The 17,638-nt window shown below is 25.5% G+C and overlaps 3 protein-coding genes across 8 annotated transcripts; 1 reads left to right on the top strand and 2 right to left on the bottom strand.

Moving 5' to 3' along the window:
* The first annotated feature begins 8,205 nt into the window (after window positions 1–8,205).
* On the top strand, window positions 8,206–13,498 carry LOC107168364 (uncharacterized). Of its 4 annotated transcripts, XR_016190090.1 has the most exons (7): window positions 8,931–9,242; window positions 9,569–9,635; window positions 9,745–9,857; window positions 10,534–10,693; window positions 10,756–11,127; window positions 11,758–11,934; window positions 13,358–13,498. XR_016190090.1 is itself a non-coding variant. In XM_089218492.1 (6 exons), exons 3-6 carry the CDS (start codon window positions 9,780–9,782, stop codon window positions 11,823–11,825), a joined length of 678 nt encoding a protein of 225 aa, XP_089074618.1. In that variant the 5' UTR covers window positions 8,206–8,337; window positions 9,569–9,635; window positions 9,745–9,779; the 3' UTR covers window positions 11,826–12,526. The 4 variants fall into 4 exon arrangements, 3 of the variants coding, with proteins under 3 accessions (XP_089074618.1, XP_015373236.2, XP_089074616.1); XM_089218492.1 differs by lacking the exons at window positions 8,931–9,242; window positions 13,358–13,498 and adding an exon at window positions 8,206–8,337 and having other exon boundaries at window positions 11,758–12,526; XM_015517750.2 differs by lacking the exons at window positions 8,931–9,242; window positions 13,358–13,498 and adding an exon at window positions 8,289–8,414 and having other exon boundaries at window positions 11,758–12,526.
* LOC107168365 (52 kDa repressor of the inhibitor of the protein kinase-like) lies at window positions 12,635–15,226 on the bottom strand. Of its 3 annotated transcripts, XM_089218496.1 has the most exons (3): window positions 15,096–15,226; window positions 14,536–14,858; window positions 12,635–13,489 (listed from the first exon to the last, which is right to left on the bottom strand). In XM_089218496.1, exons 2-3 carry the CDS (start codon window positions 14,807–14,809, stop codon window positions 13,332–13,334), a joined length of 432 nt encoding a protein of 143 aa, XP_089074622.1. In that variant the 5' UTR covers window positions 14,810–14,858; window positions 15,096–15,226; the 3' UTR covers window positions 12,635–13,331. The 3 variants fall into 3 exon arrangements, with proteins under 3 accessions (XP_089074622.1, XP_089074621.1, XP_015373237.1); XM_089218495.1 differs by lacking the exon at window positions 15,096–15,226 and having other exon boundaries at window positions 14,536–14,942; XM_015517751.2 differs by lacking the exon at window positions 15,096–15,226 and having other exon boundaries at window positions 12,635–13,486; window positions 14,536–14,942.
* A 605-nt stretch (window positions 15,227–15,831) lies between these two features.
* On the bottom strand, window positions 15,832–17,166 carry LOC107169653 (uncharacterized). Its single transcript, XM_089218499.1, has 3 exons — window positions 17,077–17,166; window positions 16,768–16,884; window positions 15,832–16,639 (listed from the first exon to the last, which is right to left on the bottom strand). Exons 2-3 carry the CDS (start codon window positions 16,878–16,880, stop codon window positions 16,381–16,383), a joined length of 372 nt encoding a protein of 123 aa, XP_089074625.1. The 5' UTR covers window positions 16,881–16,884; window positions 17,077–17,166; the 3' UTR covers window positions 15,832–16,380.
* Window positions 17,167–17,638: the final 472 nt, after the last annotated feature.

Genomic DNA, 17,638 nt, shown 5'->3' with positions numbered 1-17,638 from the left:
CCCACCCGTCCCACTTTGTCCTATCCGAACCAAAACAATTTCAATATGTATCAAAAATATTTCAATTTCTACATTTTCTAAGATTCTAAAAATAATTTATATTAATTATTACCACATACTAATAATACAAATATAAGTAAAATAATTAATTAAAACGGTCAATTACATTGATATTATTCTTAAATGATATTAACTGAATAAAAGGAATAAATAAAAATTCTTTATATAAATTATTAATAAAATATATTATTCAAAAATGATCATAAAATCATTGTTAGTAATAATTAATAAAAATATAAAATTTAGAAATAACCAATAACATTTTCTCAAAAAGATGATAAGTAATAACATAATTATTGAAAAAAATTAATAAGTGTGATTAAAAAATAAAAAATACTTATTTGATTAAATTAATAAAATAAATTAGTAATTATTTTAATTAAAAAATTAATATTAAAAAAAAATTAACAAGATACCCATAAAAATGATTTAAATTTTTATAACAATATTGTTATAAGTTATAGCTAACTGATATAATATAAAAATAAAATTTTATTTGACATTAATAAAGAAAAAACAGTTAGTTAAATTCTAATTAAGATTATTAATAAAAATAGATGAATAAAAATTGTTTATTAGAAATTGATGTTATATGAAGTGAAGCTAAAATTTTTTAAATGTTGTAAAAGTTATTTTTAACTGTGTAACTGTTTATACATATTCAGTTTCACTATAAACTTAAAATAGAAGTAATTAAGCACAATGCGCATATTGCACGGTTCATAGGTATATAAGTTCACAACACAGTTACTTTACTTATGTATGCAATATCCCAAGCATAAACGGATTATTGGCTTTCAGTGTTTTCAGTTTTGACTTGGTGAATAGACATAGACTATTGGCCCAGTAGGTATAATTGAATCCCATGTACCTATATACTAAGTACTTATAAATATTCAAAAGCTAAATAGGTAATTATTTGTAAAACATTTAAATGTAATATACATAATATTATTCATCATCAATTTCTGCAAATAAACATTATAAATCTATGATTCTTTTCAAATAATATTAGTTTTATAATAGTGTGAAGATAGGTATTGATGTCAATTAAATAAAAATTGTTGTCATTTGTTAACTAATATTATTTATATACTTTATTATACATAATACGCGATTGCCACAAGAACAAATTACAATAATATATATTAATATTACAATTTTTATTTGCAAATTCTAAAAATGTATTTAAAATTTTTTGCTAAATATTTGCACAGGTTCGGATAATTTTTATGAAAATGGGGGAGGCTAACCTCATAACTCATCTTACTCAAATATTTAAATTAACTACAAAAATGTTTACTGCATTTTTTGTAAGTGTGTCAGTAAGACAGACAACAGCTGTAGAAATAACGCCCTCTTTAGCACTTAAAATGTGTTCTGAAAAATTATCAGTATAAATGTATTTATTCGTAATTTATAACTAATAACTAATAAGTATTAATATTAATGGCCAATCAATAAAAATACAATTTTACATGTAAACAACTTGTGCTTTTTCATTTTCATTCCTTTTTATGTATGTTATAGTTATTATTTTTTATTGCCCTTATTAATTATTATTTTATTATAATAAAACACTAATATTAAACAATTTTACCAGACAATAGCAGTTAGTAAACTAAATACTTATAATGATTTATTTATACACTGTTAATTGAAAATACCATCTAATGATCTAATTTTATTATAATTGTTAGAAAAAATGTTTCTATCGATGAATCATTCATAATTTTCAAAACAATAAGTTTTTGATGATAACATTTACCAAACAAATTAATGAGCTAACCGAGTAAATTAAATATGAATGAAAATAAATTAATGCACAGAAGTAGAATTATAAACCTAATATTATTAATTTACCATAGTTACTAATTAGTAATTGATTATATGTTATTAGCTAGGTTTATTAGCTATCAAATTTTATCATTAGGTTGATGCTTATTTTAAACTAATAAAAACCAAAAAGAAAAAGTATTATAAGTGTAAGTGTACTATTTCTATGGAAACAACTTCTATGCTACCGCTAGTAAATAAGCATGTTATGGTGCTAAACTACCTGTTCAACTCAAGATATCTATTTTCTTTGTTGTAAAATTAACTTGCCTTTATATTTGGGGTAATTCAAATTGCTAAGCAAAGGAAGCTATTAGTCACTGTTTTATTTTACAGACTACTTGCGTGAACCTCCAGAAAGTAAAGATTAAATGTATTGGTTTTATAATAAGTTATTTTTTCTTTCTGTCTTTTGACTAGTACAAATGCCTAGATTTTCAATTTCAGACGGAGTTTATAAAAATAAATTGGATCTAGTTGATACTTTTAGAGAGGTCCAAAGTATTTTCAGTAATTCTCTATAGTAAAATCGCTAATGCTTTGATGTGCAATAGATATTGAGACAGTCATTATAATGGATGTGTTAAATTTGAATTAATTGGAATAAAACCATAGTATATCTACCAACTAGTATTAATTTGGTACCTAGTTCGGCTATTATAATACCTATCTATTTAAATTAATTGGGAATTAATTAGTTTGGTATCTGTAAAATCCAGTTCCCATTGGCATTATACTACTTGATGAAAGCTGTGTATATAACATTACGAATGGCATAAAAACATTTTGCAATAATTTAGGCTGTTTTAGATGACTGGCATACGTATAACAATAATTATTGTAGAATTTAGCTTTCGATTATATAGTACACGCATGAAAAACATTAATATATATCTTAATATTATTATAAATATTTTTGTATTAATCGTGACATTAGGTAAATAATAAATTTGAAAACTAATAAATAATTATTTAAATAGAGATATTAATTAATTATAAACTGACCTATGCATTCAATAACACAATAAACGCTCTTTTATGTTGTTAGGTTGGTCTCCTATTCAGTGGCGTAATATTGTAACGTTTTTGTCAGGAATGGGGTAAGTTTTTTGTGTATTTTACCGATAACCTCATAACATTTTTTTTTGTAATTATTAAGCTCTATAAGTCATATAACTCTCAAAAATAACTACGATTATCTTGATGTTGGTAATATACATTATACCTACAAATTCGATGATGTGTATTGTCAGTGGTTTATTTTTGAATCTAACCTTTGTTGGAGTTTGGTTTTTTTGTATTAGGTATCTCTATAAAATATACTTCATGTAGTAGTGTTAAATAAGCACATGAATATAATTGTGTAATTACCAGTGCTGAAAGAATAAAAAAAGTCATGGAGGGATATGACACTCAAATTCAACCCTATTTTAGCAATGCTACTAGTTATCAACATTAGTATACACCACGGATAACTTCATAGAAAGGTCTTTGACACTTTCGAGGGATGGGGGCTCACGATCGACTCTTCTTGTTTTGAGCGGTGGGAAAATTAAATCGATCAAGCGGGACGACACGCCCGGATTTGTCGGTACCAATCCCGCTGTTCTGATCTGATGATTTGATGACGCAAGTTGCAAGATCGCGCTGTTTCCTTCGCGCCGTCGCCGCACAGGTTGCTGTTGACTTTAAGGGATGACCGTTCTCCTATTCTCTCATATACGGCTGTAAATCAGTTCGATAAGGGTCAGCCTTTTTTGCGCGGTTCTTTGCATTCGCACAGCAGCGCCCGTCTGGATTTTGTGTTAACAAACAATATCTAATTATTGTATTATATGTGATAAATCCAATTTCGTTTTTGACCAAGACGAGTCTAGTCTCAAGGGTAAGTAATATTAATATATATTTATACTAATTCTGTTCATATATATCATACGTAGCCCTTTTTTTTTGTGTACAATATACGTTATCATCTACTTCCTGGCTTGTTATATATATCTACCTCCGTTTAATTTACATTGGTATCACTATCCTAGATATTATTGTAATTTGTATAAACCAAGTTCTTAATTATTATTGGTTGATCTAAAGATAGAATAAATTGAATTAGATATTATTGCTATTTTTTAAAATATACTATATTACTATTATTTAATTTGTTTTTGCTTCTGTGGTATAAGTTTCATTAATTCTAGGTACCTACTATTATTATACTAGGTAATGGTATTACAATTAATATTTTTAATTATGCATTATGTTAGTATTGTTAGTGTCTATTGTACACCAGGACTCCCTCTACTATTAGAGCGAAGGATCCAAGTTTTTATTGTTTTTATCTTAGTAACTTAAAAATTGTCTCCTGAATTACAATTTGTAAATATTGTTATTGCTTGATCATTATTTACGAAGCGATTTCGATTTTGACGAATCATTATATTTCAATATGTACCTAATACCTACCATCCTAAGTTACTGGATCAGTATAGTCTATTATATTTTTCTACAAACTTCCATTTAAACCACCGAATATGAAAGTGAAGAGTTCCTTCTGTTAAAATCATTTCTGTAAACTAAACCATTCTAAGATTATGTTTTCCACAACAGTTATTTCTAAGTACCTATTGTACAAAATAACTACCGTTTGGTCCTATTTTGGTGTTTTGACTACCTAAATAATATTTATTGTTATTGTTATTTTTGCGATCGTCCTAACCTGTTATTAATAAGAAGTAAAACACGGGCTTTAATGCTACTGGTATACGTTATTACAGGCACATAAAATACTTTGTAAAATATTGTACCTATTAAAAAATAAATAAAAAAATTAATTCCTTATATCTTTAAACACTAAACCCTGAGCAATTCCAATTAAATATTCGTTGATATTACTTGCATGATCATAATTTAATTTTTTTTAATTCATGTATTTGTATTCGTATATTTTTTCATTTTAACTATCTCTTCTTATCCTCGTATTATTGATTGATTTTTATTTCCGTTGACCGTTGTTCTTTTTTTATTCTGTCTATTAATCAACATATAGTTGGATGAGATGCATCAAACAATGACGAAAATGCTCTGTGCCAACCTTTGATGGAGTTGTTTGTTTTTAGCAAATCTGCAAGTGTTTCGTCGTATTGATTCCACAGTTCTAAACTAAATGTAGGTGGGCGTCGAGTTCTACGTCTATTTGGTCTGCCCATCCATGTATCTTCAAAGTAGTATGTCAACGGAAACAATATAGTTTTTCATTTTCTAAAAAAAAACTTTGGCATATTTACTCATCAAAGTTTTCTTCGACATCAGGTATCAGTTTAATGCTAAAACCATTAACTGTTTTACATTTTAGGCAAAGTTAGAATTTGAAATATATTTTTCTCATACTTCAGGGATTCACTGTATTTTTCTCCATATACATTATACATTGCCCAAAATGAAAAAAAGCAGCCCCTTATTTAGAACGTCATTGAAAACGTCTGCAATCACGCCAAACAGCGCCTGTTCAAAATCAACCATAATACTTGGTGGCTGTAAATTTTTTCCAAATTCAAAACTTCTTGTCCAATCTTAGTATAACTGTCACGCGTTTTATTTGGCACAAGTGCAAACACTAACGATAATACTGTGTCGTATTTTATTGCATGGATTATAAGAAGCTAAGTAAAGATTTGCGGGGATGACTTAAATATACCATCAAAAAAACCAATGACACTGGTTTGACATTAATATTTTTATACTTTGTTCAGTTGAAAAAAATTATATTCGATTTACATCATCAAAACCACCATCATATAGGAGGAAAGGTTTATTCTTTAATGTGAGTGTAATATATCACGGCTCAATAACAGATATTTTAGATAACGTTGACGGATTTACGAGAAGTGCATTTTTCTATCTCCCGATTACCCGACATGTGTCTGTGCTTGCAGTTAATATATTTTATAATATTTATTTAAACTATGTATGCTCAATTTATAGTTACCTGCCTATGCAATGGTTTATCGTTGAATTCAATTGTAATAGTTTCCATTCTAGTGACCTAAGTATCTATTTCATGTCGACGACGATTTTCAGTAAATAGCTAAATTAATTTATTAATTATTATTATTTTTATTTCAGATTATAACGAATCACAATGAAAGTTCTTAAGTTAATGCTGTTCAAATTAATGACAGCATTCAAGCACATTTTTTATTTGAATTGCATCAAAGTATGCAGGCGCCCCCAAGTCAAATCAATAGCAGCAAGCATAAAAGTTGCAATTAAGGTATAAATATACTTATTATTAGACTTAAATACTTAATAATATGAAAAATCAATAGGTTTCATTTCCTAGGCAGGAAGAATGCGGCCTGTTTTGCCCAAAATCGACCTTTATACCGTTTCACCCAATCACCCAGATACCCATTTCGATTATAGCCATTTTAGTCAATTTGAAATTAAGTTGGCAATGATTTTAAAATAATTTAACGTGTATTATATATCATATATTATATTATTAATTATTTAAAAAAAAATATTACACAGTAGAATAATATAATATTAATTATTATTTTTTTTACTAAAATTAATTATTCATCACAAAATACATAAACAATAATAAATAATTTCCATACATACTTTCTAAAAAAAAAAAATATCACATAATATAATTTTTTACTAAAATGTTTGTAATACCCATGTGTTATCGGAAGATAATATGTGATCGCGACAACTGCGAGTCTAATATGTAGGTATAATAGTCTAGTATAAAATATGTATAATAAATATCGTGTTTCACTTAATCTCCGTTTTTTCTCTGGATAACGATAAATTAAACTTAAATATTATTTTTAAATAGTTATTAGATATGAGTTTGTAAAAAGTATGTGTAGAAATTTAAAAATAATAATATTATATTTTGTAATGTTTTTTTTTTTTTTAAATAATATATATATAATATGTTTATATGTGTGTGTGTGTGTGTGTGTGTAACATATTATACATATTATAATATTTAAAAATCATTGCCAACAACCCTTTCAGTCCCTATAACCCCTACAGAGGACATTCTTTTGAGTTAATTCTGATAAGGTTACAAATCGGTTATAATAAATAAATAATATTTGTTCGTCATGCTAATAATTTAAGGAATACAAAAATCATAATGTTTATAATGTGAGTCTTATAATGTATATTTTATAGTAAGATATGTCCCTAAAGATATTTGTCATGAGTTTTTGAAAAAAATAGATAACAGAAATATTTTTTTCTTTTAGATGAATTGGTTTTAAAAATCTGACATTTTTTCTTTGATAAGATAACATCATAGGCAATATGTACGAATGGCCATTATTCTCCCAAAACTACTATCAGTGAAGTTATAACACCTATTATGTATGTCCCTCATAAGAGATATTGAGCTGTTACGGAGTCAAATTATTTTATAATTTATATCTAAAATATAAAGTGTACAATATAAATATACATTTTAACTACTACTTGGATTGAAAGTCAATGCCCCGAAAAATATGTATTATTTATTTAAATGCCTAGATAAATAATACCTACAGATTAGACACTCTATCTATTCTGCTGATCGGGTTACTGTATCCCTACGGTTGAAGTATTGGAAATTGTACCGTATCAGTAATCTGATAAAATGTTAGCAACGTGTATCCTTCTTAGTTACGGAATTATAAAAACGGAAACAACCAAACAACGCAATGGGCATTACAAAACACTATATCAGTTCTGTCTCTTTTTGTGTGATAATAATGATGATATGATTTATTTAAGTGATAATGCATGCCACTCTCTCCTAAAGACCGTGTTCAAGACCACAGTCACCAGATTTTGCCATTACACACAGTGTCTATACCCTGATAATACTTTTTCTAATTATTTTTAATGTATTCACCCAAGTCTATAAGTAAATTAAATTTTTTATTATCATCACAGACATCACATAATACAACTATCTTGTCAAATTAATAAATTAAAATGATTTGACTTTTAAATTCAAATCCAAAAAATACCATAAATATCAATAAATGCAAAATAAAAATTAGTTATTTAGATTTGTATTGTATGTTGTTGAAACATATTTTTAGTTATGCAAGTTAACAACTTTCAAACCCTAGTTAGATATCATTATTATATTTTAAATATAAATTATATAATATAATAATGTGTGTACAAATAATAATATATGTTAGTTATAGTGATAACGGAGAATTGATAATAATGTGCACGGATCGGGGTGGTTTTGATTCGCTCGTAAATTATGATAAAATATTATCATTTTTATATGTTATCAAAATCAAAATACGAATTTAGAACATATTATTTTTTTATTACTTATTTTATGAATTATGTTATTGTTACTTGTTACAGTTATTAGATATTTAATTTATAATTTATAATTATTTTTTTGAAATTTAAATATACAATATATAATAGGTTAGTTATGTTAGTGTTCAAGGCCCCTATTTATGGGGAATTATTGATTCCGCTGAAACTACCTGTTTAGAAAAAAGGTTTGTATCGATTCCGCCGGCTACTGTTTAAAATATCTACATATCGATTCCGCCGGCTACTGTTAATATTATTTACATATTGATTCCGCCGGACACTGTTTATCCCCCCCCCCCTTGTATATGTATTTTATATAGTACATGATAAAAAAAATAATAATAATAATTGTATAATTCAAAAATAAAATGTATATTCTTATTAATTCGTGTATGTGAATTTATTTTAAAATATTAAAATGTATAATATAGTCTAAATTTTATAAAATGATAATAGTAATAATTGTATAATTAAAAATTAAAATGTGTGAATAAATGATAAAATATTAAAATGTATATAATATGTACTATAGTCTGAATTGTATAAAATGATTATAATAATTGTATAAATGTATAATCTAATTAAAATAAATATAATATAAATGTAACTACTTTTGGTAATATTTGGACACATGTTTGAAATAAGTGATCTTAGAAATTTTATTATCGTTCAAATCATTTGATAAATTTTTAAAATTTTGTTTATTTTATATTATTTTATTTTATATTATGTAGGACTGTAATTTTAAAGATACAATTACAAATTATAAGGACGGGATAAACAGTAGCCGGCGGAATTAATATGTAAATAATATTAACAGTAGCCGGCGGAATCGATATGTAGATATTTTAAACAGTAGCTGGCGGAATCAATATAAAATCGGCGGAATCGATATACGCCCCTATTTATAATTATGAATATGTTTTGTAGTTTTGTTATTTCCTTTTCAAAGATATGTTTTTTAAGTTGAAAAGTTTTTCTATTCACCTGGTTTTATGGTAAATGATCGTACTGTATGATCATATTATTGTTTATAGTATTTACTGTAGTTGATATTCAGTCAATTATCATTCAATACAAGACAATATACTTGCACACTCATCTACTTTCAGCTACCTGCTTGGCTACTTGCTAATTTAATATGGAATTTATACCTTTCAAAATCCAATATTTCTTTGAATTATATAAATTGATGATCTATGAGTTTATTTATAATAATGGGTTATATATTATATTTTGTGTTAGTGATGGTTGTACGAATAATTGTATTATTTTAATATGCATGATTGTTATTACAGCTGGTTGAGTACTTATATATTTGTATTTTTTTTTTTTTTAGGAATATATTTGGAGAGCATTAGGAATATTTATAGTCTTATTGGACATCAGCTATTTATTGCGAAATGGTAAGTTTCTTGAATGGTAAATAAATTTGTTTAAATATGGAAAAATATAAAATTATTCATATAAATTTTATAATGTACCTACCCACCTATTGTATTTTTATTTTTGCAGATGCCTGTTTTAATTTGTCAGATTATGATGCACCAATGTTCATTTATGATATTTACAAACTCATTTTATCCATACTATTCTTACATTTTTATCTAAAATATTTTTTGTATGGAGTAAGTTATAAATTTTTTAATTTTAAATTCACTAGTTATAGTGACAATGATGTGCTATTGTGTAATAGCAGATCAATAATATAAGTAAAATGTCCATAGTTTTGATGTTAGTAATTGATGTATTTAATAAAAATGTTATAGTTACAATGGTCATAACTTCATAAGTCAGTGATAATTTTGTTATCTTTCTCGAGATAATGAATGATTTTATTCATAACATGAATACCTAAAAGATTCAAATTGTACATTGAACTTAAGACTTAATTTCCATTTTAACTATAGGTACTTGATATTTTTAAAGCGATTTAATGTTTGTTTTTTTTTACTGATAGTAATTTTTTTGAATCACGATCATGTTATTTATAGTAATATTTTCTTGGTTATAGATATAGTACCTATGAATACATTATATTTAAATAAAAGTGGTCAGTCATGGAATGAAAATTCTTCATTTATGAGATAGACCTAATCATTTTAGGGACCATCCACCCCAGAATTATTAAATATTAAATATGATGCAATTCTTTCTTAACAAAAAATTAATATTTTAATACATAATATTGTGATTAAAAATTTGTTTCGGGTTGTGCGCCAATATTTTGTAATCAAAGTTTTAATAAAAATGCACATGCTAGTATTATGTATTCATTAATTAACTATTTGTTTTTACTTCAAGCGTGAGTTGGAAAGTTATAAAAGGCTAAAAAATATCACAATAGTTGGATCATACATTGGAGTTTTCACAACAGTCTTAGTATTGGGCTTCTATGGCTTAATTATAGTTCCAAACACTACTTTTGTAAAAATAATTTTTTTTATTTTGGTAATTGTAAGCTGTAAGTACATTATGATATATAGTTAATTGAAAAAAATTACAATTTTTAACTGTTGCTTTTAGATTATGCTTATTACACAGCATGCACTGCAGATTGGTTTGATAAATACATTTACTCAGGGTGTCATACCTACACCTCCACAGTTAATCATATTGTACTAAAAGATCGTCAATATTTGATAGTATCCAATTTGGCAACACGCTGGTATATTAAAAAATCGAAGAAAATTACCCTGAAGGAAAAACAAAGTGTTGAAGCAGCATCACAGGATCCAAGATTAAATATACATGTTAGAATAAATGAATCTTTAAATGATTTCAATAGTCAATTCTCATATTTGAATACATCTCAGTTCCAAGATGGCGAAGAAGAATATCTTATGTCAACTCGGATTGTGCGCCCAGATTCTTATTATGATCAATTAGATGCTTCTGGTATGTACTCAAATATGCTTGTTATAGACTGTGGTAAATCTTTCTAGCACACATTTTATATACTTTAGTAGGTAAAATAACATATCTATATTGACTGTAATTATTATTATATGAAATTATATTTAAATAAAATACCTAAGCAATTATAATATTATTTATTATTGTAATGCACTGTCTAATAAATAATAATAAGTCATGGTTGAAATATTTTATTTTATTTACAGTTTCTATACATTTTGAGTTTTTTAACATGAAGTAAATTTTTAAACATTTTTTTTTGTTAATATTGACATAAAACAACTATGAGAATGATTTTTTTTTACTTTTTAGATTTAAAAGAATTTATATGTAGTAAAATAATGAAACCAGTAAAATATAAAGAGTAGGAAAGTAATTCGTAATAGGTTATATTAATAGGCAATAGGTTATTATCATATTGAATGATTCAGATACAGTTCATTTTTATGGATTTATTATCTCACTTAAAATTGTAAATTGCCATAAGTAGTAATTTTGTTTTTATTTAATATAATTATATTAATAAATAATCTAAGCACACACTTACACTTATATTTCAATTTGAAAATTATTTCAAAATGTATGTTATTTTGTATTTTATTTCTTTTTCAGCCTGGGGGAAGTCTGAGTTGAGTGAATACCCCAATAAATTACGTCAATACAAGCTTATTCCGATGTAAACAGATTATAGTGGAATGCTCAATACTTTTTGCCTGTTTACTGTTTGCCATTACCAAGTGTCTAAGCCTAGCAGAGTCTTGCCTCTTGCTAATAATTCAGTTGTGTCATGTGGGTTTGTTTGCAATATGTTTTAACTATAAATTAATATTGTTATAAATATTATATACTATAAATAAGTTAACATGAATAATTTAAACACACTAGATATATGAATGTTAATGTATATGCTGCAACCAAGCTACGGAGTTTTTACAACATATTTACCTACTGTATTCTTTTGGCTGTGAATTGTAGAACATTTTTTTTTTTTTTTATTTGAAATGGAACCAATTAATGGTAGTTAGTCAGATACTTTTTATATCTATGATATCCTTTTTTAAGCAATTGACCATGATTATTCTGTAAGTTGATTTTAATATGACTGAATACAAGTTATGAACCAAGTCAAACATTTTCTATATTTTGTTCAAATATCTATAGACTATAGTATCTTGTTTCAATCAAAAATAAAAATTTTCTTTATTGAATAAAAGTATACGAATCTCACATTGTCTGTAACTGACAATGGAATGCTTGTACATTTTTTTAAAGTGAATCCTGAAATTTTGAATTTGAATTCAATTGTTATTTATCAATATTGAATTTACTGAAACTCTTCATAGTCATTATGATCGTCTCTAAAAGTAAACATTTTTAAAGAATTAAAAAAAAAAATACTTGTCAATTTATTGTACAAATTATATTTACTATATATTACATAATATAATATGTGTATGTTATAAAATAATATATTATGACTTGTGACTAAGTTATATTTATTGGGAAACTTTTTTTAAATAATGATTTTGACAAATAAATCATTATGCTAAAATTTTTATTTATAATGTACTTACATTTAACAAATTGATTTAAAATTAGGTTCTTAACCTTCTATGCTTCTAGATCTGAGAAGTTGATAGTAATATTGATGAACTAATTTATATCAACTATGAGTTACTACTGTAGCATCAATATTTAATTTTTGATTTTTAGTACACACTGCACATTACACATTTAACTACATGTATACTGTAGACACAAATATCTTTGAAAAACAAATGTGCAAAAACTATTTGTAAATTTCATAGTTATCAAAAATGTCATCCATTTATAAAAATATTTCAATATATTAAGAAAATCCAACAGACATATTCCAATGGTACAAAAATATGATTCATCACTCTACGCTCTACAGCAGTACATTAAAAAAATATATGTATATATACATTAATTTAATTCAAATATAGTACTATTGTCTATTATAAAGGTTAAATACCTGAAGTTTATGAATTAGTATTTAGTGTCTATTAGATATACATAAAACAAGAGTAATCTTTTCTTTTAAAATTATTATGTATAAATACAATTTTAGATTTAAAATACACAATGTTTAGTAATCTCTCAATATAATTCTATATTGTATGTGCAAATACTTTAAACAAATGATGATTATACATTTTTTTTAATTATTCAATGTTGGTTGAATATATAGGTTTGGCAAACATCGTACTAATATCTCTATGATAATTATGATCAGTTAAAAATGATTGTACCGGCGGATTATTGCATGGTACCATTGACCAATTAATTTGTCCATTTTCTTGCTTCTCAAGTGTTACATCTACTTAAACATAAAAAAAGTTCATTAGTGGTAACTAGAGGATTTTAATTGATAGTGAGTACCTAACTGTTAATTACTGTTATAATGTATCACACGAATATAATTATTATTATAAGAATTATGAATTGTTTTTTATAAAATTTGAAGCAAAAATAAGAACTAATCAAGTAGGTATAACAAATAGTTTTAAACAAGAAAAGTTTTTAGTTTTTTTTTTTTTTTAATTTTTTGCTTGATTAGATTCATGAACATATATTCTTTAATAAAGTATTTTAATTAATATTGAATTATTTAGGTGCTTAGTAAAAAAAAAATAATACATTTCAATAATCATATTAATTCGACAATAGTGGTCAAAAATTATGTAATTATGAATAATAACTAAAATATTATAATACTGCTGTCAGGTTTAAACAAAATCGTACTATAAAAAATATCAATAACACTGGACAGTCAATATTAACATGTCCGTGACTTAAGTATCTCCATACGTTTTTAGAAGGACAAATTGAGTTATATTGTTTAAGCGAGCTGTCTCGTTTTCTTATATACCTATAGCATATGCTTAAACCCACAAGTGTAAAAATACTGTATGACAATCGGAATATGTTCAATAATACAAACAAATGGCACTCTACACCTTTCTTACTAAATCATAAATATTACCTACATCTTAACAATAAGCGCAGTATGTCATTCAGACATTTAGATTAAGAACGTTTTAGTGTCAGGTATAAGTCTCAGAGAAGCATTCTTAATATCTATAGCTGTGATTGAACCTAAATAAATAACAAAAACATTTTGACGATTCGTCGAACTTAACGTTTTATTTTAAGTGTCAATTAAGTGATTGTAATCATCAATAGGCATAAATATGATTATCACCTTAATCCTACATCGATACGATAAGATCTTAATCCTACAATACCCACATTTTAATACATTTAATGAATGCCCTATATTTAATGAAATTGGCCATTTCAAATTAAAAATGAAATCTGTGTACAATTTAACTATGGTTTTTTTCAACCATAACTGTTTATACTTACATTTGAATATGGTTGGGACAGCATTTTGCGTCAGTTTGCATCTTGTCGAGGTATTTAAAAACATTCTGTCCTCAAAATGTGAACCACATACTCTGTAACTTCTGACCATGGATAGATTGTCAGCCAGATGTTGTGTTCCACAATTTGCCATCCAAACTGCTCGGCGATCGACGTCATTGGGATACGAGAAAAAACTTAAATTTTGCTCATGGCTTTGTCTTCTGTTGTTGCAAAACGCAACTGAACATTTTATTCCGAGTTTCTTGTGTGGCATTTAATATTTTGGACACGAGTGATCACAGAATGGTAGGATCCAAATAAATCTAGAGAAATTAAGATATTAAGAGGTGAGACATTACAATAGGTACTAACCTCAAATTTTGTACTTTGGTTAGGTACCCTTGGAAAGGATCATTTAATGGACAAATAGGCCTATATGGACTAATTTTAACTGACCATTATAAGATATTATTTTTTTAATTATTATTTTTATTGTGAATTAAAATATATGAGTTTAATTTTAATTTTAATTTTTCTATTTGTATTGTATTTTTACTTACTTTGGAAATTTTCTGAATTTATAATGTGTCGTTTTTAAAATATTAATTAGGAACCCCTGGATTAATCCAGTGTTGAATTATAAATACAATGGGTTACTTTTTGTCACGGCTATATACATACCATGGTTGCGAGACAGCCCATCAAAACCATAGACATAATATAGGTGGACTGCGCGTTCCTCCCCCCTCGCCATCAATAAATTCAGCCTAAATAGACCAGAATAGTGTGACGTCATTATCTTTTATGATAACACGATGAGTTCCAAACAAACTGTTATCACAATTTGTCCCATAAGAAATACATGGCTAACTTAAAAAAATATATATTTCATTAATTCTTCTGTTTAAAAATTATTTCGTACAAGTTATAACTTAATTTGCTACCGTTGACTTTGACACGTTTTCAAATTTTCTAATTTTATATTTAAAAATATATAAAAATATATTTTTAAAAATGTCTTCTGGTTTCAAATTATGATACAACAATGATATGAATAAATAAATAAACACATATCAATTTATTAATGTACATTAATTTATTTTTTTATAATATAAGTTACAGTAAACATAAACATTCATAAAATAATATAATTTATAATATAAATAGTAAATACACTTAACATAAACAAATAAACATACACATCATATTAATATAAAAAATAAAATAGTAATGAAATTACAATCAACATAATAACAAATAAATTCAATAAATCAATTCACAACCATATACCCAATCAAGAAATGTAAACATAATAACTAACATTAAGACATACAACAATATTTAAAAACTAAAACTAATAATAATTACCAATTAAAATATGTAAGCCAGTTTACCATTGTCTCCACAAACATATTTTAAATCAATTTTTTATTAAATCTATGTAGGAACTAGTTCAAATGATTGTTTTTAGTAAATAACATGATAAGTATTTCCTTTAGAACTATTAACTACAACAAACACCACACATTAAACAAATAGTATAGTTTAGTAATTGTTAGCTTGTAACCAGTATTTGGTACAAATATCCAACGACAAAATATTCAATGATACAAAGTCAAGAAATTTAACAAATTTAATTATATTTTATTAGTTTTTTTTAATTTTTCTTTTTACTCCTAAAATAATAACAATAATTACTTAAAATTTGCACTGTTTAAATTTTGATTCTTATATATTTTTTCTTTGGATATTTTGACTGAGAGTTGTTAGCACCACGTTTATAGAACATGCTCAAATTTCTATGCCGAAACGGTGACATTAAATAAAATGTCCCATTTCGGTGAATTATATAATTAATAGAAATTGATATTTATAACATATATGAATACAGTGTAATTCAAAATAATGCATAATAATATTGAAAAAATCGCATGAGCTTAAAATTAGATTTATGCCAAAATACCTTTTAATTTTTTCTGGAGACCTAAAATCCATAAAAACTTTTTTATTCCATTCAAATATTGAAGGACCATTTTCTTTTAGTTTATCCTTAAAATGACAACTACATAAGCGGCTATTTACAGTCGGTGTTGAATCAGATCTCCTAAAATAAATTATACTGTAATAAGTTTTGAAATATCATAGTCTATTCATGATTAATTGATACTTAAATAGGTATATATTAATATTATTATTTACTTTATTGTAAACATTACTTTATTTAATACTTACCTAATAATACTTTCCCAAGCTCTAAGTTCTTTTTTATCTGAAGGAAATCGAAAAAATGAACACTTGTCCTTCATAGAATTATGGGAACATAAAGGTGCCCAGCAATGAACCATAATTCTGAAATTTTTAACTTCTATAAATTTAAATAAGTGATAAAATTATGGAAGGAACAACTAATTTAAAAAATATATTATGGTCTATAAATGTGAGTTGTGAGTTGTGACCCACCTTGCTAGACTAAATTTTCAAGGCAAAACAATATTTAAACCCAGTGAAAATAGGTAATGTAACACGTTAATATATACTTACAAATGTGTACAAAATTAATAAATTATTATAAGTAGCAAGAAATTCGATTTTCTGTAAAAAATATAAAATTTAAAAATGCAAGAAAAACAGGTAGTATATTTCTTATGACAGAAACTGTGATAACGGTTTGTTTGGAACCAAGCGCCTTATCAATTATGGCTGTGACGTCATGACTATTCTACTCTATAACAAGACCGGAGAAGGTAAAATAGCATGGATAAAACATTTTTACTGTTTTTATTCCAAGGTATTATTTTGTGTAAATAAAAGTGATAGCTGATAAGACAATAGACATGTAAAATATATACCTTAATTATTTTAATATTTAATATTTATTTTTATTTTTTTAAGAATAAAAAATTAAAATATTACATTTTTAATTACGTAATAACAATTTAATGTTGTATTACTATAATATAAATACTTATACTAAACCATAAACAATTTTTAGAATATAAAGGTAATTTAAAATTATTGAATGTATTTTTCCGACAATTTTTAGCCACATTACCATTGCAGTATAATTAATATAATATGTAAAATAAGTAGTTACTGATGCCTG

This window comes from Diuraphis noxia, unplaced genomic scaffold, assembly GCF_037042655.1.
Source record: "Diuraphis noxia isolate RWA-SAM2 unplaced genomic scaffold, SU_Dnox_SAM2 contig0002, whole genome shotgun sequence".
Lineage (NCBI taxonomy): Eukaryota > Metazoa > Arthropoda > Insecta > Hemiptera > Aphididae > Diuraphis > Diuraphis noxia.
This window is presented reverse-complemented; position numbering and strand designations above follow the sequence as displayed.

What these genes read in the sequence shown, in the direction of transcription:
- LOC107168364 (XM_089218490.1), top strand. An exon ending in CAGCTATTTATTGCGAAATG is followed by an intron (nt 9,636 to 9,744) that starts GTAAGTTTCTTG and finishes TTATTTTTGCAG; the next exon opens with ATGCCTGTTTTAATTTGTCA. An exon ending in TATTTTGGTAATTGTAAGCT is followed by an intron (nt 10,694 to 10,755) that starts GTAAGTACATTA and finishes TGTTGCTTTTAG; the next exon opens with ATTATGCTTATTACACAGCA.
- LOC107168365 (XM_089218496.1), bottom strand. Translation starts at nt 14,809, where the DNA reads ATGCCACACAAGAAACTCGGAATAAAATGTTCAGTTGCGTTTTGCAAC. An exon ending in TGTCCCAACCATATTCAAAT is followed by an intron (nt 13,490 to 14,535) that starts GTAAGTATAAAC and finishes TTTATGTTTAAG; the next exon opens with TAGATGTAACACTTGAGAAG.
- LOC107169653 (XM_089218499.1), bottom strand. Translation starts at nt 16,880, where the DNA reads ATGGTTCATTGCTGGGCACCTTTATGTTCCCATAATTCTATGAAGGAC. An exon ending in GCTTGGGAAAGTATTATTAG is followed by an intron (nt 16,640 to 16,767) that starts GTAAGTATTAAA and finishes AATTTATTTTAG; the next exon opens with GAGATCTGATTCAACACCGA.